The 21,717-nt window shown below is 45.1% G+C and overlaps 2 protein-coding genes across 4 annotated transcripts; one reads left to right on the forward strand and one right to left on the reverse strand.

The window, feature by feature from the left end:
• Positions 1-1,369: 1,369 nt before the first annotated feature.
• On the reverse strand, positions 1,370-21,702 carry DNAAF6 (dynein axonemal assembly factor 6). Of its 3 annotated transcripts, none has more exons than XM_065077445.1 (7): positions 21,607-21,702; positions 12,705-12,810; positions 10,944-11,004; positions 9,471-9,576; positions 7,546-7,642; positions 6,687-6,772; positions 1,370-4,326 (listed from the first exon to the last, which is right to left on the reverse strand). In XM_065077445.1, the coding sequence occupies exons 2-7, from the start codon at positions 12,789-12,791 to the stop codon at positions 4,197-4,199; spliced, it is 567 nt and encodes a 188-aa protein (XP_064933517.1). In that variant the 5' UTR covers positions 12,792-12,810; positions 21,607-21,702; the 3' UTR covers positions 1,370-4,196. The 3 variants fall into 3 exon arrangements, with proteins under 3 accessions (XP_064933517.1, XP_064933516.1, XP_064933515.1); XM_065077444.1 differs by lacking the exon at positions 21,607-21,702 and adding an exon at positions 13,461-13,631; XM_065077443.1 differs by lacking the exon at positions 21,607-21,702 and adding an exon at positions 13,340-13,475.
• LOC102098868 (nuclear pore glycoprotein p62) lies at positions 13,583-20,713 on the forward strand. The gene is made up of 12 exons (XM_065077441.1): positions 13,583-13,950; positions 14,853-15,235; positions 15,474-15,584; positions 15,947-16,072; positions 17,098-17,196; positions 17,539-17,644; positions 17,793-17,937; positions 18,330-18,379; positions 18,506-18,640; positions 19,328-19,439; positions 19,642-19,708; positions 20,500-20,713. The coding sequence occupies exons 1-12, from the start codon at positions 13,667-13,669 to the stop codon at positions 20,589-20,591; spliced, it is 1,710 nt and encodes a 569-aa protein (XP_064933513.1). The 5' UTR covers positions 13,583-13,666; the 3' UTR covers positions 20,592-20,713.
• Positions 21,703-21,717: the final 15 nt, after the last annotated feature.

Here is a 21,717-nt window from a genome sequence, read left to right on the forward strand (position 1 = left end):
TATGAGGAGACTCTGGTGAGAAATGTCCTAATGTGAGAACAACCGAGGGAAGTGCGATAAAGCACTTAGGAGAGATCAGTCCCCTGAAACGAGCAGAGAAGAAACAGCTGGGAAGGAAAAGGAAAAAAGTGGACTGGCTGTTGTGCATCACAATCTGAAAGTAAAGACTACCTGAAGGAGAAGACAAACAGAGCCACAAAGAGATGAACTGTCTCCTGTTTGTGAAGATCACAAAAAAGAAATAACCCAAATACCAGCAGATTGCAGGCACCTTCCCAGAAGCCAAAACCATACATAGGCAGACTAAAGCGAGCGACTGTCCATGGCAGCAGCTCTTGAAGGAGATCCCAGAGAATAAGGCTGAATCCAAGCTGCAGGTGCTGCAGAAACAGGGTGAAGGTCTGCCACCAGCACCAGGTTCCAGGGCACCCTCTCAGGCATTCAGAAGCACACATCCATTCACAAGCAATGGATGTGTGAGTGCACGGTGAGCCTGCTTGCATGGGTTGGCATTGGTGCCTGCCCTTGCCCATCGGTCTGTCCTGTATATCCAGTAGCCTGTGCTGCCAAACATCCCGAGTAGATATTGCTAAAAGCAGCCACCCGCCACCTGACCGATAAGATTTGGGAGGTCCTGGGGACAGAGGTTACTTCACTGAGAGTTTCCTTTGTGTATTCGCACTCCCTGGAGTGTCAGTGTGCACCCCAGCCTGCAAGGGATCGTGCCCTTTTGCCCAGAGAACTCAGCATCATTGCTTGAGGTTAGATGAGAAAGATAGAAGCAACAGCAGTGGTGTCTCCTGACTTACTCTGTAGGCTTTAGGGTAGAGATCTTTCTGTACACATAGATGCAGCTTAGTTATTGTAGATAAACTTTATCTGTTGGGAAGCAGATACTGATAAAGCAGTGTTTCACACAATGGAAGAATTACATAGATATTTTGGATACAAACTTTAAACTGAGCAGCAGAAAAATGAAGTAGGCTTCCTTTTAAAACAAATACATGGGGTATATGATGATACCAACAACAGACCTGGAGGAAGATGGGAATATGAGCAGCCCAGAAGCTAGACTGCAGGTTTAAGGGAAAAATATAAAATTTAAGTCCTTGCATTGTCTCCAGTGTTTATATGGAGCAGCTCTTCTGGGTTTTCTCTTTCTCAGGCCATAGAATGAGGAAAGTATCTTTGCCTCAGAAGGTCAGTAGCTGGACAAAGGGGAATATGAAGAGAGGTGAAACAAACAGAGCGAGCTGGGCTGTGTACTTTAGCACACCCCACAGTTCTGACAGAAGGCAGGAACAAGTCAAAATGGGAATGGTGGCTCTGCCACCACAACTGGAGGACAGAACGCACAAACCAGGCCAGATGACAACCTCCACTTTATTGGGATACTGCTGTAAACAGCCTCTATCACATTTCCACAGCTACAATACTCTCTACTTAACTGCAATACATTTAATCAAGATGTTTCTTAGGGAACCAAATAAAGCTTGATGATGCTTAATGGCTCGGTTGTTTATCTGGGCTCATAATTTTGATTAATTAAGATGCCTGCAGGTGTTGGAGTGGTACTGAGGCAAAAGCTTTGATGTTCAGAGGCAAAGGGGGTTTTGTATCCCCTTCAAAAGGATTTCTGCCAGTGCTAGTTATGCAAAGCAAAACTGCCTTCAAGCCCTTGCAAAAGAGTAAACTCTCTTGTAGCTGTTTTAGCAGCAGACCCATGGTTTCTGGGAGCTTGACAGCCTGCATGTCCTTTTGACCAATTTCTTCTTGGGATGATCTATGGAAAACAAACAAACAAACTACCTTTTGCCTAGGGCAGCTTCTTTCTCCTTGGTAGGAAGAAATGAGAATGTGAGAGCATCTCCAGGTGGTGATGGTCAGAACAGCAAATGTTCCACCACCAGACCAATGTTTTGACTCTATTGAAAACAGCGTTAGAGCTTGTACTTTTGAGCAGTGGAAAATACGCAGCCTGGCTTCCTATGAGTTTGTCCCGTGTTCATATACCATAACACTGTGATTTCAGCTTGCCCCTGCCAGCTTATCTCCCTTTCTCTGCAACACCTTTGCTGTCCTGCCATGTCACCAACTTGCCATCTTCCCCTGGTGCAGGGGGGCGGGTGACCTACTGTCACCTGGAATGTGGCTGTGCAGAGTGACTGGCCGGCAGGCACGAGAAATCACACTAGAACTTCACCCTTAGGTAGCACTAATTTGTTCCCTTTTCTATTCAGCAGCCAACTTTATTATAAAACGCACCCCAGATTTTTGTCTCTTGAATGCAGATTAAAATGCCCCCAGGTTAAAAAATATGTGGGGAGAAAATAGGACATGGATACCCGTGTGGCATATGCTCATTTCCATAGGAAACTAAAACACCGGAGAGAGGCACAATGAGCCAAACTCATCGTTGTTTTCAGTATCAAACATTGACATTAAATTAAACAGAACTTGATTATTTAAGGCTTAGTAAATTACTACTGCCACCTATAAAGGCAGCATTACCCTGTAGCTAGAGCACTGGAACAGGGCTCAGAAGAGCAGAGTTCTATTCTGCTTTGCCATGGGTTTACTGAATTAATTTGGACAAATATTATCTTCCCTTGTGTATCAATACAGGTAAATATTCCACTTTTCTTGTAATCTGTGTAAGAAATGTAAAAATGAAGCTGCGTATTATCTGGGGACTACAAAGACAACCTTTTTCCAAGAAACAGCCTTATTGTAACTTCTTGGCAACCACAGGCGGTGCAAACTGAGTCAGGAGGAATGATCTCAGCCTTTTCATACATCTGCATTGTTCCCCTCCACCACAGCTTTGTAGAGCAGGAATGAGACATTCAAATGCAATTTGTGGAAACTTAAGCAAATACAAATTTCAGCAGCCCCTTAGTGTTATCAGCAAATTCGATAGCTTGTGATGAACCTTAACTGCGGTATTTGCTCTCCGGTGCATTAACATTAAAGCAAAGGTTGGGTAGTATTATTCTGACACAAGCAATGGGTCCAATTTTAAGGAAAGTGGTTGACATGTCCTGGCACTAGCTTAAATTGTCCGAGAGTTATTATTGCAAACATACTGTGGATTCTGAAAATTCCTGACAAAACAAAAAACTATACCTGGAAACTCACTGTCAGTGTCTTAAATCCATTATAAAGAATTCATCTTCTCATTACAGCCTGCCACAAATATAGCTGCATAGGTACTGTCTGCAGCCTAGCTGGTCAATTATTTTCCCCTACTTCTACACCAGAAGAATGCAGCATGTGTGTTATTTTAGTTTTAAAGTGCTTACAAGCTTTTAGTTAAACTTACCTAAAGTCCATCAACAGGCAAAGCTCTGCTTGTCCTCTCCACTTTGGTCATTGAGCAAACACCTTTGTTTCCTGCATGATTAGTGATGTTAAATGGGTATATTTACTAAACAGCTAGTGAGAAAAAGATCTTGGTTACCTATCTCTGTAGCTCTAGATTGGACCTGAAGGCCAAATAAAAGCTTTTGCTGCATTTCAGCCATTTAAGTGATGCTTTGTTATGCAAAGTTAACACATTCTTTTATTAATCAAGAAAGATCAGAGAAACAGCTGGAGGGGAAGCAGGTGAATAGATGACACTGAGCCACACATCCTCGAAAATTGCTCAAAAGAGCTGATCTGTTCAACAATCCAACTATAGTTGGTTACCTTGCTCTGCCAGTGTAAAGGCGCCTCAGATGTGGATATGGATCCCTGAAGGGCTTTGATCTTCTTGTCAAGGAGTAGCTAAGAGGAGATTCTGAACCGGTCCCAGTCCCAGCATTGGAGGCCAAGCAAGAACATTACCACTTGCAAGTCTTCCAACAATAATTAAGCACCAGATGCGTTGCCAGAGCCACATTGTGCTGCTTATCAGCCATGACCACAAAAAGACTATATATGAATTTTATGGAATTTTATTCTATCTTCCGATTCCCAGAGCCGGTATCAGACTGAAAGAAGCAGAACGTTAAGCAGGGCAGCGCAAGAGTTGGACAGCCTCAGCTTATAGAACCTATGGGTGCTGTGTTCCTCCTGACTCCTTCAGTTTCTTCAGGGATATTCTGCCTGGACAGTTGGAAGGAAACAATCTACTATTTCATGACCAGTTAGGTTTCAAGAAGACTTCGAACTAAGAGATAACTTTTTGCAACCTTTCTCTTTTTCTCCGTCCATCAGGCAAAATTTATAAAGTCAAACATCCTTGATACTCTCAAGGTGACTTCCAAGGTCTCTTCTTCAGAGAGAAAACGAACCTTACAATCCTTGCTGTTCACACGGTAGGGGAGGTGTAGCAGCAGCTTCCTGCAAAAGGGAACACAGTGAACTTCAGTGTCTCAGACCAGATGAGGAACTGCGAGAGCATTGCAAGTTACTCCGACCATTCGCCAATCAGTATACCAAGGAATGTTCTTCCAGTGTATCTCGTTCTCATGACAGGTTGTGGGGTTCATGCAACACCTGATGTACAGCTGTACAGGTCCTGAAATACTCCCAACACTATTCCTTTCCTTTAGCTGTGGCTATGACAACAGTTTCCAATGACGGATTTGAGCTCTCTCCGCTGCTCTTGCTTTTGCACAGTGCTGCATTTTAAATGCAAAGGAAGGAGGAGCTGCATTGATAATGCTCTCCTGGTGATAAAAATCTGAATAATGCCTAAAGTCTGAATGTGTCTTCAGGAGTTTGTCTTCTCTAGTAAAAAGAAATAATCGGTGCAGCCTGATTAGAGACTCTGGCCAGACCAGTTTCACGAAGGATATGTCTACACTGCAAAGCACAGGTCAGGTATGAGAATGGACATATGAAGTTATAAAGTTGCTGGGGTTTTAACCTACGTTGAAAATTAACTCAGTGATCCCCTTCCTGTGGCTCAGTAACATAATACACAAAGGAAGGCTGGATCTTGGTCTCAGGAACTATTCCCCAGTCTCTCACTATGTTAGACATACAGCTTTTCCTGGAACGGCTGACAGGACTTCCCGTTTGTCTCCTCACAAGGATGTCTCATCTGGACCATCCAACTCTTCTCATTGACAACAGTTCAAACTTACTTGCTGATGCAGATCTTGGACTCTTTCCCCTCTTATCCCAGGCTTATATATTAACACTATGAATAATGGGCCAGATTTGGACCTCCACTGCATTGACAGTGCAAACAGAATCAAGGACACTTTAGAATCAAGACATCTGCCCAACCAAACTCTATAAAGCCCAACAAGACAACATGGTAGCATAGATGGGAGTTACTTTAAATTGGAATTTAAGTCATACCGATTCTTCTTCAGACCATTTCAGCTCTCTTGTAAGAGCTACGGCTGAAAGAAGTACAGTCAAACACCTTTGTACCACACCTAGTGAAGACAACCATTTGCTATAATTTGGAGAAGTCCCTAAAATCAGCTTGGCTTAGAATCAGTCCCAGGACTATACAGTTGGAAACAGTTCCTTTGAGCCCTGCTACACATCTGTGAGGGTACAGTGGTTTTCAGTGTGTAGAGGTAGAAACCTTGTTTGTTTCTTTCATACTGAGAAGACTTACATTTGTGAAAGCAGTGCCGGCTCAGGCTGTACCCAAGCAACCACGAGATTTACAGCAAACTTTATTTGCCAGGCTTGTGACTAGAGACAGCTGGATACTAAGAAGATAACAGCAGATCTGAGTCACCAAAAAATGCAAAAGAAAAAGGATGCTGAGCTTTTCCTACATCTGCAGTATTGCATTAAGCCACCTCTTGTACTACCTATAGGTTCTGCAAGTCATTAGCTGAACAATTATTCCTGCCAAATTTCCAGGTTCAGAGCTAGCAATTCCAAATGTTCTTCCACTCCTTTTCCATCCTTGGGTTAAACCCAAGCAAGGCGTAACCAATTCAGCGTGGGTTTGTCTGTGAGAAAGGCACTTCACTACTGTTAGTCCACTAGGGACAGAATTTATTTGGGCCTTAATCCATGGCCTGTACCTTGAATTTATTTGCAGGAAGCTATTCACATGTGGATCTTCCCACATTCCATTCAATGCAGCAAGTCAGCCCAGCGAGGATTAAGTTTCCTATGAGAGCACTCTATTGTGAAGAAGGACTTAAAGCAAAACAGACACGGCAATTAGCTGGAAATCTCAGGCAGGGCAATTGCACACTCAGGGAAATAGGGAAGAATAATGAGAGTATATAACTTGGTTTATTATATTTGTAGGTATGAAATAGTCCTATTAAAAAAAAGGATTCACAGGAAGTCTCTTTATGGAAACCTCGTAACATTTCCATCTCTGCATCCATGCCTGGATATGTCCACTGTTTGGCTTTCAACTTCTGAAAATGTATCTGTACATTTTTTATCATCTTGCACAAACCAATATTTAGAAAGCAAACTCTGAGGAGTCCTTCAAGACTGTGGGCAGTTATTGCCAGACATTTTGGGCCCTTGAAGCCTTGCTGTTTAAGTAGCTGAAATCTGTCTTAAAGCTATTTTTGCTAAAACAGTATCACGGATTCAAGGCTAGCACACTACACACCTACAGATGGACTATGCTTGTTTTTGTCTATATCTATTTCTCATGTGCAATCAATAATCCAATCTTTGTCTTCAGCTTTGCTTTCCATACAGCATTCAGTTGAAGTTCAAACAAGATTTTAACTGTACTTCTATCATTGTGTTTTACTTACCTTTTGGGAGTTCGAAGGTCAAGAACCTCATCCTGGATATCTAATGCAATATCTGAGCACTTTGTCTCTGGCAGTTTGATTTTAATCTGAAATGATGGGCAGAGGCAAAGCTGTGATTAGATATGTATCCCTTTAAGCCATAAAAGATCTCATCTTCAAGAATATTTTGACAATAGTGTCAAAGAGCAACATTCTCAGTAGGTAATTTGTACCAGAGAAAGTAGGACAGTGATAATCATTGTTTTCCATAGCTTAATGATGTGTATTGATATCCTATTTTCTTCAAAATCCTGAGCTGATAATATACTTGACAGGTATTCTACACCCAGCAAACTCCCCTGGTGTTGTGTATTCCAAGGACAGCTTGCTTCTACTAGAAAAAATTGCACAACAGTTCCACCTGTCCTGAAGTTCAGAGAGCAGGAAGGTCTTTGATCATATAATAATAGGACAGGATCCGATAGCTGTAAGTTTAAAGATTGTCAGTATTGTAGCATTCTGCTAACTCACATACCTTGTAAGAAATGCAGGCAGATGAAAACCATCTGCTTCCCAGCCCCTCTCCCCTTCAAATTTGTGTCCAAGATGAAACTTTATCTTAGAGCTACATTTTGTTTTCCTTAATCAGGATGTGGCGTATGATTCTCTTGAGTACACTAGATCCTTGAGATACACATGAGTTCCTCAGGCTAGCAAGTGTAAATATCATCTACAAATGCTTGAAGAGCTACAAGAACATCCTACGGGAGGCCAGAGGCAGTTACACAGCTTAGTGTTTACATTCTGTCCCTCAAGAAGGCAGCGAGATTGAAAAGGGCAGAGAAAGAGCACAAAGGATGGGGATACAGGTCCAGCTCACCACCATGTATTCACAGCAGGCTGTGGAGTGGTCTTTCCTGCTCATCCCAAGGAAGACATCCTCTGTTCCCACACATTGTTTGAACAAAATCTGGTACCTGAGAAAGAGAAGTAGTTGCCTAAGAATACTGGAGAAGGGGCAGGAGATTGTGTTTCTCAGAGGACCGTAAATATCCTTGTTGCATTGTCCCTCTCCCTTTTCAGTCTCCTTTTAAGGCTTCATCCCATCTGCACAGGGTTTGTGTTCAGAACCATGACTGAGTTAGCTAGAAGACAGGTGAAGGTCCTTCACTCCACCTTCCAAGGCTCTTCCTTTGCTGTCTACACTTCACTAACCAGCCTTTGAGGGATCATAAAGCGCATCCTCAGTGAATATGATACTTGCCAACTAATCAAACACCACAAACTCTTGGGAAATGGGTTTGAAAAGGATACTGTCACAATTACCTGTGTTCTCTTCTGTCATTCAACATGTTCTTGCAGCCTGGGCATAACACTTTTTCGTCAGATTGTAATTATTTTGCCTTTGGTCAACAGTGATTTCCTTTCCCTCCACATTCACTAAACATAAAATCACATTCTCCCCTGCTCTTGATACTTAATGAATGAGGAAATACAAGCTAAAGATTGTATTTAGAACATATGTTACTCCTACTAAATTAAGCAAAATAAGTGGAGTGAGTTAATTCTCTAAGTTGTTGGAAAGAATGTATGCAAAGTCTTCACATCTCCGGTATTCATATGCATAGGTAATAATTCCTAAGTCAGTGAGAAGTCAGTCTAATAGCTCTGGCTGCACCTCTCTGGCCATCTGTTTTCCTTTTGGGTCATTTTCCTTCATTCAATTTGATGAACAGTTACAAAGATTTACACTTTCTTTTCATCTGTGCAGCACAGGTCCCAGTTGCTGGAGGCTAGAGAAGCGCTGCATTTGACTCAGCACGGAGGGGAATGCTTTAAAAATAGCACGAAAAAAGCTTCTGTTTTGCCGACAATAGAGAGTGTGTTCTGTAGCTCACAGGCGACAGTTTGAAGAACAAGTGTACAACTGTACGTGAGTCTACAGGTTAATGCCAAATCACTTTGAGAAATGCTGAGTCTAAGCTCAGGTGAGTCTCAGTCCTGTGTTTAGAGCAGGAAATTGAACACCTAACGGCATGACTTACATGTGGGGAAAAATGGGGATTCTGGACTACAAATGAGCGTATGGTGTGCAGCTTCATGGGCTTCATTTAGCACTCTGGGATATTGCATCAGAGCACAATGATTAGAACTACAAAGGTTGCTTTGTGGACTGACCCCGAGGGCTTTCTCACCTCTACAAACCACAACTAATATGCCTGATTGTATCTATTTCAATAACGTTTTTATTATTGTTTTTCTATGAGCAAGGGAAAGGACTCTGGGTTTAGGCTGTCCCTTGACAGACTAAGATTGAATGACAAGACTTAAAAGTACAAAACTGCCTGCCTTCCTTCCTATAGTACTATTTGTCCCTGAAGAGCTTAATTGTTTGAAACGCAAATGCAAGTTGGAGTACTTGATGAATTTATGAGTATTGAAGATGAATGCATCTCTGTTGCCGTGTGAAGAGACAGGTACTTCACACAAATGGCATATTTGAAAGCTAGGAAATAATTTTGCTGGCCTACTTCCCCTCCTAATTGCACTTCATACAAGTATCTGATGCTGCAGGTAACATTATAATGGGAAAAACTAACTCTACATTTCTGTTACGAGATCGGAAGGTTTCCAAAGGAGAGGTTAAAATCACTCCTCATGTGTTGCTTTAGATGCAACACTGATATCTTCTTCCATGACACGAGCTTTTCAGGTGGCTATTTCACCCACATGCAGCAGACGCTGTTTAACTCCTATTTCCATTAATGATACGTAAAGCCCCGCAGGCAACCTCAGCTCACTTACTCTGGCTCTTCTCTAGGGTCCTGGGTATCGTCAAATTCAGATCCTTCTGGAACCTCCTCTGTATTCCAAATAGTTTTGCTGTTTTGGGATTTCAGTTTAAGAGTAACTGTAAGTGATGAGAAAAATCACATGGTTATATTTTGGAATGCCTCTGTTCTTCTAGATTTGCTGAAAACTTACATTTCTCTAGGCTTTAGGAAAAAAATCTTTGTATTAAAAGCATTCTAGTTAATGATTACAGTCTTCTTCACCTCAGTTATCTTATAAATAAGAATTTGCAGAAGGAGGATGTTTACCCTTCCTTTAAATCTCCTTTACCCAACCTCTATGCCAAAGAAATCCTCCTTTCGGGCATAAAATATCTAGCACTTCTAAATGGGTAAAGTGTAGAGGTATGACATAGAAATCTTCCCCAAGATCCCCGACATGAGCTTAAGTGAGCATAGTCATTTACAAAAGGACATCCCCCCTCACACAGAGATCCAGTTCTTCCCATTAGTTCTTGAGCACAGCCCAGTTAAGGTACTGAAGACACATGGCAGTTCATGGGCAGAGTGCTGTGGTTTACGTCTGTCCTACATCGAAAAAGATATTTTCTATTAAGCTGGTAAATCTGCAACCTGAAGGTTTTTATGGTCGAATCTCTGGTTAATGTTGGAATCCCAAGCAGAACTACTGTATTTTTTTATTTGCCACAGTTCCTTTCCTGCTACGCTCATCCTGGTCCTTGTTGACCTTTCTTAGGGCTCATAACTAAGCTGCCAAATAATGTGACAGCATTAGCTCCAGGAAGAACTTTACATTAGCCTTGCCAAGACTGAACTTCTCTGTCTTTCTTTCCTGAGTACAGTTCAGGATGTTGACACAAATTTGGGAACACTCAAAATAATTGTTCTCATTGTCTGAGTGTCTACCTGCCTGTACGGTGTCAGCACATGTGAGCCAGGTAAGACACACAGCTGATTTGGGTTTGCAGACCAAGAACGAGGTACAGGAAGGAGTATAAATGACAAACATCTCTCGGTCTGTTGATGGCAGCACTGAACAAAGCTTCTGTTTTTCCCCGTGTGTGATCTGAATAGGGCTGTGAAACTTGGGGGGAAATGTGGTATGACTACATTTCACGGTACACTTCATAGCTCTTTCTCCTCATGGGCACAGCCTCAGTTCCACACAGTTTACTCCATGAAGATCCTTTCAGCTGAGTACTTAGAAGCCCGTCTTCCTTGTTTACTATACGAATTCTGTTTATCTGGAGTTACCCTTTCTACTTCTATTTATATATTTTGCTGTTAAGCTTTCAGGAAAAGAAGAAATTTACAGTGTTATTGTGAAAATGTAATGCTATTTCCACTTCAAAGGTCAGTGACCGCTCTCTTACTGAAGCAAACCCTACCTGTGGTAACTTACTACAGCTGTTTTAGTCTGCTAACATGGGACTGAATGCTAAAACATACAAATGCTCCTCCTTACCAGTGGTTTTCTTTACTGGCCCAATACTAGCAGGAGTCATGGTGCTAACAGAAGTGCGTGGCTGCGAAAAAGGCAAATGGAACTTCAATCAGTTTTCATAGAGCCCAGTAAAAATGATAATGTCAATAAATATAAAATGTTATCTGAGGTCAAACAAATCCCTGCTAGAAGCTAAAACATATTATCACACAATTACACGACAGAACCATTCAACTTTCTCTCCTCTTCACCCTCACCCAGCAGAAAGTGACCTTGACACACCAGGTTTAGGCAGGACTCCCAGAAGCACAGCATTATGGACAGATGTGCTTTTTGAGTATTAGTTGCCATGGCATTTTGGCAAAATTTCCATGCTTTGCCTGCCATGAAAATATTGCAGGAAACCAAGGGTGTTACATGAAAACCCCATCACATTTGGATTCCTTTTGACAGTAGAGATCACATGAGGCAACATCATTTTCCTCTAATTATGTATTAATTTAGTGCTAATAGGCACTGTGAGGCATTTCTCCATATATGAAGATTCCTTGGTTTGAGAAAAGCGCTCATATGCACAGAACATTAAATTAAATCAAAATAAAGATTTCAGTTTGCCCAGATTGACTCAGACTTAATTGACACCCCTCATGGCAATTTTCCATTTCTGTCTCTGAAGTGTCATTCATTTCATTAATCAGATGTAAACAAATTCTTTTAAAATCAGGATGTTTACTGCAAAGATGTACATCAATAATGCTAGTTTTAATAGGCAAGCATCAAAGAGCTGAAGGGTAGTTAAGAGTGTGAAGGACCACATCTACCTCCTACTAAAAGGAAATTTGAAGGGATATGCACCCCTTTTATCCCAAATATTACAACCATTGCCACTACTAGTGCACAACTGCTGGGTAAGCCAGCCGGCTCTTTGTTGAGGAGTGATTTGGGGAAATACTGAGGCACTTGCCATTTTTTGTTATCCATGTCATAACACGACTTGTTCAAAATCCTAAGAGACTTGGCGAAGTTTTAAGCCTTCACAGAGACCTTCTGCATTGTAATTGTTGGCACCCATGGCCCTATTGGGATATTTCTTTTCAGTGCACATACACACCTAGATAAAAGCAGCAGTTGCGTATTGCAGGAACAATATATTCTTTCTAAAACATGTGATTTTCACCTAGTTCTGAGATTAATTGATATAGAAGAATAGGAAGACATTTCTCTCATTATTCATTCAGATCATTCACCTTAGAATGATTACTCGCCCTTCCCTGTTCTACAATGACCAAGATATCTATTGCACTTCACTGATCAATAATCTCTACAGTTCAATGCCTTACACACAGTATTTGTACGCTCAGCCACTTCTGGATATTTCAGTCTTTACTCAGAAGCTGAACAGTACCTTTTTCCCTTCATATGAAATATATAGCTCTAATTACCTTCGTCTCTGGCAGACTTCATGGAAAAGAAAGGGGAAGCCTAAAGCATCTAAAGCTCTTTCAACTACGTGTTCCCATTTCCTTCAGGCTGAAAACTTAAATGTCCCCTCCACTTTGTGGGCACAACCGCTCCTTGTTTTCCTGGGGCATCTTCCTTGCTCTAACCCTCAAGAACGTGCTACCTTAAAAGTATCTTCTAGCTGTGTCAGTCCAAAACCTTCTAAGGCTTTCATGCTCTTTTTACTCACTCTTGGAAAAGAGAGATCTGCTTTTCCTCATGTAACAAGGTTAGGCTATGGTACAACATGTAAAAACAACAGCATTTTTATGAAATACTCACCTCACATTCATCACTATCTTCATTTTCAGCATCACGAAGTAGTGTGGCAAGAAACTGCAGAGAAGAGCCTGAGGAAACACTGTCCATATCAACAGCCACTGCTCACCTATGCAAAAAAAAGACAGGCGACAGATGAAGAAATAACAAATGTGCTCTGCACTGTCTGTAAAACACAACTTTCCTGCTGTGTGTTCTGGAAGGATGAAGTTTGGCTAAACTCTCACATGCATAATGTCAAAATAAAAATAATGGAGCGTAATCAACCTTTACTCTTTGTGCTCGGTTTATAGGCTCTTTGCTCCATGGGCGCTAGTTGTAATCACAGCTCAAGCGTTAGTGACTGTTAGATCTGGTAGACCCGTGTCGACAAAGATTTGCAGCCCGGACCAGGGCAGCAGGACGCCTTGGCTCAGGCTTGGCCATGAGGGACCAGAGAAGAGATTTCCACACGGTTCTCTGCCTGACCCCTTCGCTCTATCAGGCTTAGGCCAGACCCAGACCCGGCCCGAGCTGCGGGCGAAGGGAACCACAGCCCCCGCGGGACCCGCCCTCCCCACGGCCCCGCTTCCAGGCTGCAGAGCGGCTCCTGGCCCTGCCGTACGGGCAGCGGGGCAGCCCCGTCCTCACAGACGCACCGGGTTCGAGCAGCCGCTCTGGCCAAACAACCGCCCGGGAGCCGCAGGGCCCACCTGGGGCCGCCCGCGGCCGCGTCCCCGTCACCACGACAACAGGCGCCGCTGCCCAGCCCCGACTCACCGGCCAGTCCGAGCGGGCCGCCCTGGAGCGGCGGCGAGACCAGCCAATAGCTGTGTAGAGCAGGAAGATCCGGCCGGTGGTTGGCGAGGCGAGGGAGAGGGGCGGGTGGTAAGTCCGTCATCAGTGCGCGCGAGCGCGGCGCAGTGTGGCCTGTGGGAGCGGGACGGCTGTGGCCATCGGTCCCGGTCCCTGTGCCCGCAGCCGCCATGAGCCAGTTCAACTTCGGGTCGGGCGCGGCGGGAGGCAGCTTCACGTTCGGCACGCCGAAGACGGCCGCCACCACGGCCACGACCGGCTTCTCGTTCTCCACGCCCGGCGCCCAGGGCGGCTTCAACTTCGGCGGCGCGGCCCAGCCGCCCGCCAGCAGCCAGCCCGCCGGGCCCTTCTCCTTGAGCACGCCGGGCCCCGCCGCGCAGCCCGCTGCCGGCTTCAGCTTCGGGACGCCGGCCCCGGCTTCGGCGGCTCCGGCCGCGAACGCGTTCCAGCTGGGGTGAGAGGCCGGGGCCGTGCGGGGGTGTTGGCGGTGCCGAGCGGCCCCGGGGCGGGGAGGACGAGCAGATGTTGTCCGTCCGCCCGTTGCCCAGGCGGGGCTCTGCGTGTGGCTCTCGGGGGATGAACCTGCTGCTCTGGTGCCTTAGAGCTCCTGCTGGGCGTGGGGAAAGTGTTCAATGAGAACCGTGATTTGTCGTGGCTGAATCTCTTCGGAATGGCTCTAAGAATAATCTGTTTCATGCTTCAGTCTGTAACTCACAGAACCACAGAATGATTTGGTTTAGAAGGGACCTGTGGAGGTCATGTAGTCTAATCCATCTGCTAAAGCAGGTTCACCTGGGTTCTTGATGCCAGCATGAAGAAGTGATAGAACTTTGCATCTAAGCTTACAGTTTCTTTTCTGATGCGAGTCTAGAGTGCTTAGAATGTTCCTTCAGCCAAGGGGGCTCGTTCTGTTCTTAGGCCAGGCTGTAAGCTTTGGGGTGATTCTTCATAACTGCTGTTGCCGAAGCTTGTCAGATGGGAGCAGTGAGAAGGGAGCTCAAATGGGGACTCGCAGTAGAAGTTGTTGACAATGATATTCTTATGTAGAGGAAGTGCAAAGGGTACTTAGGAGCTGCCAGAATAAGCAGCTTCACCTACACTGCCATAAATGTCTTCTGGTGCCTGGGTGGATGCAGGTAATTAAGGGGGAGTCAGTATAAAGAGAGTGAATAGAGGCCTAGGGATGACAGGAGTCGCAATGCAGTCTTTGTCTAAATCAAAAGGTTAACCCAGTCAAGTGCACGTCTTACTGCAAGGTGGTTCCTGCTGTCAGCAAAGGGTCTGCGGGAAGGCTGGCGCAGCACTTGACTAGATGTACGTCTCAAACGGGTTGTCTTCTTTTCATTTCTTCTCTAGGGCAAACACACCCAAACTGACGTTTGGAGGCAGCACGGCAACTCCAGCGACTGGCGTCACAGGGGGCTTTGGGTTTGGTAGCTCTGCACCAAGCAGTGTGCCCTCAAGTCAAGCAGCAGCCCCTTCTGGCTTTGTGTTTGGATCTGCTGGCAGCACCAGCAGCACCACCGCTCAGTCGGGCACAACTGGAGGGTTTACGTTTTCCAGCGGTACCGCAACTCAGGCCGGAACAACCGGCTTCAACATCGGCACTGCAGCTCCGCAAGCAGCACCCTCAGGGCTGACCTTTGGAACAGCAGCTGCAGCTGCTGCCACCACCGCGGCCACCTCAGGAGCTGTGACCCAGTCAACAACCCCCTTCAGCCTTGGGGGGCAGTCGGCAGGTGGGGCTGGGGCTTGAAAGGGCGTCCGGAGTTGCAGGCAGCCTGTGGGCAGGGAGGGCAGCTGGGCTGGTGTGGAGGTTCTGCAGCCTCCTGGTTCTGCTGGGGGGGAATGGAGCGAGTGGCTGCCATCCGTGATTTTTCTGATCTGCTTATGCAGGGTCTTCAGTGATAACTGACAATACAGTGTCTCTGTAGTAAAAGGTTCATCTTTTCTTTTTATTCATGGTACTTGTTCCAGGTCTAAACTTCGGGTCATTGACTTCAACAGCAGCCACTAGTGCACCCACAGCAACACTGACCGCGAGTACCAGCCAGGGACCCACTCTGTCCTTTGGAACCAAGCTTGGAGGTAGGAATGACTTTAGGGAATAATTACTCAAGACATAGTGAATCTGCTGTCCTTCTAGGAATAGTTTTCTAAACTGAGCCTGGCAATGGGCTAGAAGTATTTGTTACTGTGAATTTGCAATGGCATCAGTAATCTGACTGTTTATAGAGCCATTGAACTTAGTATCCTATGCTTTTTTTGTTGCATCCCGTGTTCCAAATTCTGTTCTGTACTTGTTCCTGGAGCGTAGTGCAAAGGAGCCATGGGTTTAAAGGGTACATTGGAAAAGAGATATGAGGTAGAATAAGAACTGGTGATGATAGGCAGATTTGTATTATGTTCCCAGCACCACTGTACAGGGTCTATGCTTTTTCTGCTTGTAGTAACAACCACGGCTGCTACAACTGCTACCACCACAGCCTCCATCCTTGGTTCGACGGGGCCTACGTTGTTTGCATCTGTAGCGAGTTCTTCAGCACCAGCGTCATCTACCACCACAGGCCTCTCACGTGAGTCACACTGTGGAGGTTTTATCTGTTGGGGAATAAATGAGCAGCGCATGGTTGGTGTTACCTGTCAGTGGTGGAGCTGCAGGTGCTGGGGTCATATGGGAGAGTTCACGAAGCTGGGTGTTCTCAGTGCTGGCAGTGTTCCCCCTTTGTGATTTCTGGCAAACTTTCTTCAATGGCGAGGCATGGAGGGTTCTGTTCTAACCAAAGCACGTTTTAGATTCAGAGTCGGCAAGCAACTTGGAGTGGTTTTAGCTTCAATTTGCTTTGATTATGGAGACACTAGCTACAGTGAGTGTCATTGTGTACTGCAGTTGAGACAATTATTCCATACGTGATGCTGCCTAGCACCTAGCTTTGGAAATAGAGGTAGCTGTTCCCAAAGACCTTAACAAGTTTTATGTTAAAGCCAGTCTGATTACTTTTAACTAATCGGTGGCAATTAGTAGATGTCATACATCCCAGCCTAAAAATTTGTATTTTTACTAGCTCTGCAATGCGAGCGTTGCTACTCTAGTTCCAAAATTGACCTTAATCTTGTGTTTCAGAATGCTTCTAAGCTAGTGGGCATTCTTTGCTCATCAGGGTGTCTGAAATCTTGTTCTTAAAAGAGATCAGGAGGGTTGTTTCCAGGGAACCGAGATATAAGCAGTGTGTTTGCTGTAGTACATGCAGCTGTGTTGCTTTACAAATAGACTCGTGGTGAGATTGCATTTCCTGCCTCTATGTGTCCGGTACCCTTTGCTTATTTTAGCATTTGGCAGCAGTTAAATGTTGGAGAGTTCAAAATGGTTAAAGTGTCAGTAGCTGGGTAACTGGGTTGATAAAGTTTCCTGGAAGAATGGTGAAGTGTTCTGGCTCTTTTATACCTTCACTCTGCCCTTTTTCCTGTTGTATGTGGAGTGGTCCTGGTTAATAGAACTAAATATCAGGTGCAGAAGGGTGAGTAGGCAGGGTGGAACATTTCAGTGGTACACTGTATTTAATGGGTTATGCAATCTCCTAATGTTGTCTTCTGTTGACAGTTGGTGCCCCTTCCACTGGGACAGCCAGTCTTGGAACGCTTGGGTTTGGATTAAAAGTTCCTGGAACAACAGCTGCTACCACAACCAGCACTGCCACGAGTAAGAACTAGATGCTGAAATAACATGGTCTTTCTCTCTCTGATCCTCGTTTTCCATCTCCCCAAACACACAGTCACTCATGACTTGTGAGATCCTGGCCACAGCAGAGGGAGCCAATTCCTCCTTTTCCTGGAACTGCCAGTCAGGCATTTACAGGCCAGCACTTCTGTGTCAAGTTGGGCTTGATTCCTGTCTTGACAGACATGGGATTTGCTTTTGGTCCCTCCAAGCACAGTGCTCTGTGAGCTCAAATAGGTCCCTTTGGAAGTGTATGTTGGAGATGTTCTTGTTCTATAGCAGCCGTGTCCTCTTGTGTTGGTTGACTTGAATCTCTTCTTTCAGGCACCACTTCTGCTTCTGGCTTTGCTTTGAATCTGAAGCCATTAAGTACAACCGGTGCCACTGCAGTGGGGACTTCTACAGCTGCCGTAACCGCAACACCAGCCAGGTGAGTGTTTTGTTGTAACTGCCCGTTTCCCGACTGGGGCAAGAGGCGCAGTGTTGATGGTGGTGTGTGGTGTCTGAATGGGGGATGAATGTTGTTTGTATTTTGGGTTCTGCTCTGGTGTTCTGTACTGTCTGACGCTTCCTCTCAGCGCTCCTCCAGTGATGACCTATGCCCAGCTGGAGAGTCTGATCAACAAGTGGAGTCTGGAACTGGAAGACCAAGAGAAACACTTTCTCCATCAAGCCACGCAGGTCAACGCCTGGGACCGGATGCTGATAGAGAACGGCGAGAAGGTCGGGTGATGTCCTGTGTAAACTCGCTGTGCTTGCTGAGATCTGTAAAGGCCTTTGCTGTTACAGATGCAGCAAGACATCCAGGGGGACTTCCTACTGGTTAAAAAAAAATAATAATAGATGTGAATTATATCTGGATGCTTGTGAAAGTCTCCCTGTATGTCTGCCCTGGTCTGTAGGCATTGAAGCCTGGAAGTCTGTTACGTGAGCTTACACGATAAGTTATCTTATGGTAGCACTTTCGTAGCTGCCACTCCATGATTCAGTTTTTGGTCTGTGTCTTCCTGTAGTTATTTTTTGCGTCTAGTAGACATTTTTATGGTGTGGCTTACTCTGTTTTTTGAGTTGACATTTGAGTTTTTGTAGTGTAATTGATTGTCTTCTGTTTGCAGATTACATCATTACACAGAGAAGTGGAGAAAGTGAAGCTTGATCAGAAGAGGTATGAAAGTCTGAAGCCTTGAAGTGATGCACAAAAGAACCCAAATGTTCTCGTGCCACCGGTGGTGTGGCAGATCTAGAATGCATGTTACCTGTGAGTGGGGTAGCTGACAGGCTCTCTTTTCAGACTGGATCAGGAACTAGACTTCATTCTGTCACAGCAGAAAGAGCTTGAGGACTTGTTGACCCCTCTGGAGGAGTCTGTGAAGGAACAGAGCGGGACGATCTACTTGCAGCATGCGGATGAAGAACGGGAGAGGACGTAAGAGAAAAATGGGCTTGGGATGTGTGCTGAGCAGAGGAATGTGGTGGTGATCGATCAGCAAGAAGTAGAAATGGGCCGTGTGACAATATTGATCTGTCAGCGGCATTTGTCACACGTGTGATCTTGTTTTATGCATGGCAGCTTAGATTTTACACGTTAGAAACAGGGTGATGGGGACTGGAAGCCCTTGAATCAGCAAGCAAAGGTCTTTGGATGCTGGTGTAATGAGCTGTGTTGGAAAGGGTTACTAATTTTGCCTAGTGTCTGAAAACTAGTGATTCTTTAGCGATAGAAGTGATGAGAACAGCATGCACTGTGTGTGGCTCAAGCACCCTTGTTAGCATTAAGTCTTAAATCCTAGCAGGGTAATTAAACAAATGTTGGGTTTGAGAGAGATAAACGTTGAAGAATCTGGACGAGTTGGTTCCTTCAGTCCTGACCAAACCTTCCAGAAAGTCTCCACAGTGTTGCCTGTGTGTTGTGTGTCTGTCAAGAGAGGAAGAGGTCAGCAGTTGCTTCATGTGTGTGACACGATGTCTCTCGTGGTGCTGTCCCCATGTGTCTGGCAGCATCAGTGGAAAGGTGCAGAAGCTGGTTGTGATTGCCCAGGGTTGGTGTGGCTGGGAGCAGATCTTCTGAAGTTCACTTTAAATATTCTGACCTTGGTTCCCATTCCTTTTGCAGCTATAAACTGGCTGAAAACATAGATGCTCAGTTGAAGCGTATGGCACAAGATCTGAAGGATATCACCGAGCACTTGAATACATCAAGAGGTCCAGCAGACACAAGTGATCCGGTAAAGCCAAGCTTTTTTTTTTTTCATGTGTGCGTAAGGTGACAAAAGATATTTAAACAGTTGAAACTCTGTGTGTCCCCTCTTGGTACTACCACTGCATGTAGTTCCGTTCTTGGAAGGGTATTTTGTTGTAGACTGTCTCTTACTGCTCTTAGTTTCTGTGTGCTTTAACAAGTAACTTGCACCATTTCTTTCTGCTCAGCTTCAGCAGATCTGTAAAATCTTGAACGCGCACATGGATTCGTTGCAGTGGATTGACCAGAACTCAGGTGAGAGTTGTGTTGCAGCGTTTTGGGAATGTAAGCAGAAAACATGTAGCATTTATGGCTGCGTTTCTGGACGTAAACAAATTCCTGAAAATCTCTGAGGAGTCTTCTCACCTTCATTTCCACTGTCCCTTCTGTGGTTGAATTCTCCTGATGTGCATTCACGGCCTCTGGTGAGAAGGAATTCTTGGCAACTGCTCGTGCCTCAGAAAAAAGCACTGCTTGGAATGCATCAGTGCAAAGCAGAGGACTAGAAAACCTCATGCTTTGTTCTATCCAAGTGAAGTTAAATATTTCAGCTTGTGAAATGTTGTGGAGTTTCCCTGTTGATGAGGAAAATTGGTGAGGGGGGTGTGCAATGTTATCATCTTCCTCTCTGAACAGGAGAGCCCAATCCAGGTAAGACAGAGCAGGATGCATTGATGTGCAGGTGGGGTAACTTTGGAGTATGGAAAACTCACAGTAGCAATAACTTGAGATGTAATGCAGAGCTGAAGATGGCACTCGGTAGGGAAAGCTTGATAGCAAGGAGAATTCCTGTTACTCTGTGCCCTTAAGCAGTATGGTGGAAAACCAGTACAATTTTGAAGGATGCCCCAAATGCCTCGGGATACTTTTCAGATGATCATCTTTGCCTTGGAGGGTTTGCAGTTCTTTGTGTGGTAATTTCCTCCTCCTTTGTGCACTGTCAAATCTGAGGGACTGTCCAAATGTTTTATCCCCTTTTGGTGGCTAATTTGTGGAGGATGGTGTTTTAGGGTGTTTATAAGATTAATCATTTGTTTCTCCCATAGCTGTGTTGCAGAGAAAGGTAGAAGAGGTGACAAAGGTTTGTGAAAGCCGCCGCAAGGAGCAAGAGCGCAGTTTTCGAATCACATTTGATTGAATGTGTCCAAGTTTGAAGGAGTAAACTAAAATCTGCACAGAAAACAGAGGTTTTTGGGGACCTATGTCTCAAATCATGTGTCTGTTCCTTTTTTTTTAATAAAGTCAGTTGTTTGTTCCCAAGCCAGTCTTTGTGGTGTCTGTGTTTCCCCCTGTCCGGTATGAGGAGACTGCATGGAGTTTGGGCTGAGAGTATGTGCTTCTTGTGCTGTGTAATTGCATGCAGCCTGGATTGTTACTGCTTAAATTCCGGAAAGGCAGCTTTTGTATTTGTGACTCTGCAGCTGAGCTCTCTAGTGCTTAAAAGTAACTGGACATTGTTTAGTGGGACTTGCTGAGCTTTTATTGAGGTCCTTACAGAGCTGGTTTGATGAAGAGCTGACCCCAGGAGGAGCTGCAGATGGAGGGACTCAAATTCCTTGTATCCGCTGGCTGGATTTTGTGTTTAAATGAGGTATGTGCTTCCACTGCTGAAAGTGAGCCTTGTTTTCTGTATGTTTGGCAATAAACTGCTTTAGTGCTGTACCTGTAAGCAGAATTTCTCTGCAATTAAAACTGATTAGATGTGCCTGTAGAACAATGGCACTTGTGTGGGGATTTTGTGTAGTGCAGCTTGTTTGGCTGGAAGGCTGTGGGGAAAAAACGTGGTCATCAAGTCTGCTGGGACGGCTTTTTAAGAGAGAGTCAAGTTGTTTCTTTTTTGTCACGTGATTATGATGCACATTAAAATGTATCTTTACAAGTAGAGGGAAGTGAATGGTCATATGTTGAGGAGAACTGCCCTCACTGTTAATTCTTTGCACTTTACCCTTGGCTTAGGACAGACCTCCGCAGGGTCCTCTGCCTATCCCCAGCCTCACTCCATGAGGCTTAGGCCAGACCCGGCCCGAGCTGCGGGCGAAGGGAGTCACAGTGCCCGCGGGACCCGCCCTACCCACGGCCCCGCTTCCAGGCTGCAGAGCGGCTCCTGGCCCCGCCGTACGGGCAGCGGGGCAGCCCCGTCCTCACAGACGCACCGGGTTCGAGCAGCCGCTCTGGCCAGACAACCGCCCGGGAGCCGCCAGCGGCCGCGTCCCCGTCACCACGGCAACAGGCGCCGCTGCCCAGCCCCGACTCACCGGCCAGTC

Source organism: Columba livia, chromosome 12, assembly GCF_036013475.1.
Source record: "Columba livia isolate bColLiv1 breed racing homer chromosome 12, bColLiv1.pat.W.v2, whole genome shotgun sequence".
NCBI lineage: Eukaryota > Metazoa > Chordata > Aves > Columbiformes > Columbidae > Columba > Columba livia.

Coding starts and splice junctions, on each gene's coding strand:
- LOC102098868 (XM_065077441.1), top strand. CDS start 13,667: ATGAGCCAGTTCAACTTCGGGTCGGGCGCGGCGGGAGGCAGCTTCACG. Junction 13,951..14,852: donor GCGAACGCGTTCCAGCTGGG/GTGAGAGGCCGG, acceptor TTTCTTCTCTAG/GGCAAACACACCCAAACTGA. Junction 18,380..18,505: donor GTGAAGCTTGATCAGAAGAG/GTATGAAAGTCT, acceptor CTCTCTTTTCAG/ACTGGATCAGGAACTAGACT.
- DNAAF6 (XM_065077445.1), bottom strand. CDS start 12,791: ATGGACAGTGTTTCCTCAGGCTCTTCTCTGCAGTTTCTTGCCACACTA. Junction 9,577..10,943: donor GCCAGTAAAGAAAACCACTG/GTAAGGAGGAGC, acceptor CATCACTTACAG/TTACTCTTAAACTGAAATCC. Junction 4,327..6,686: donor GACCTTCGAACTCCCAAAAG/GTAAGTAAAACA, acceptor TCCCTTTTGCAG/GAAGCTGCTGCTACACCTCC.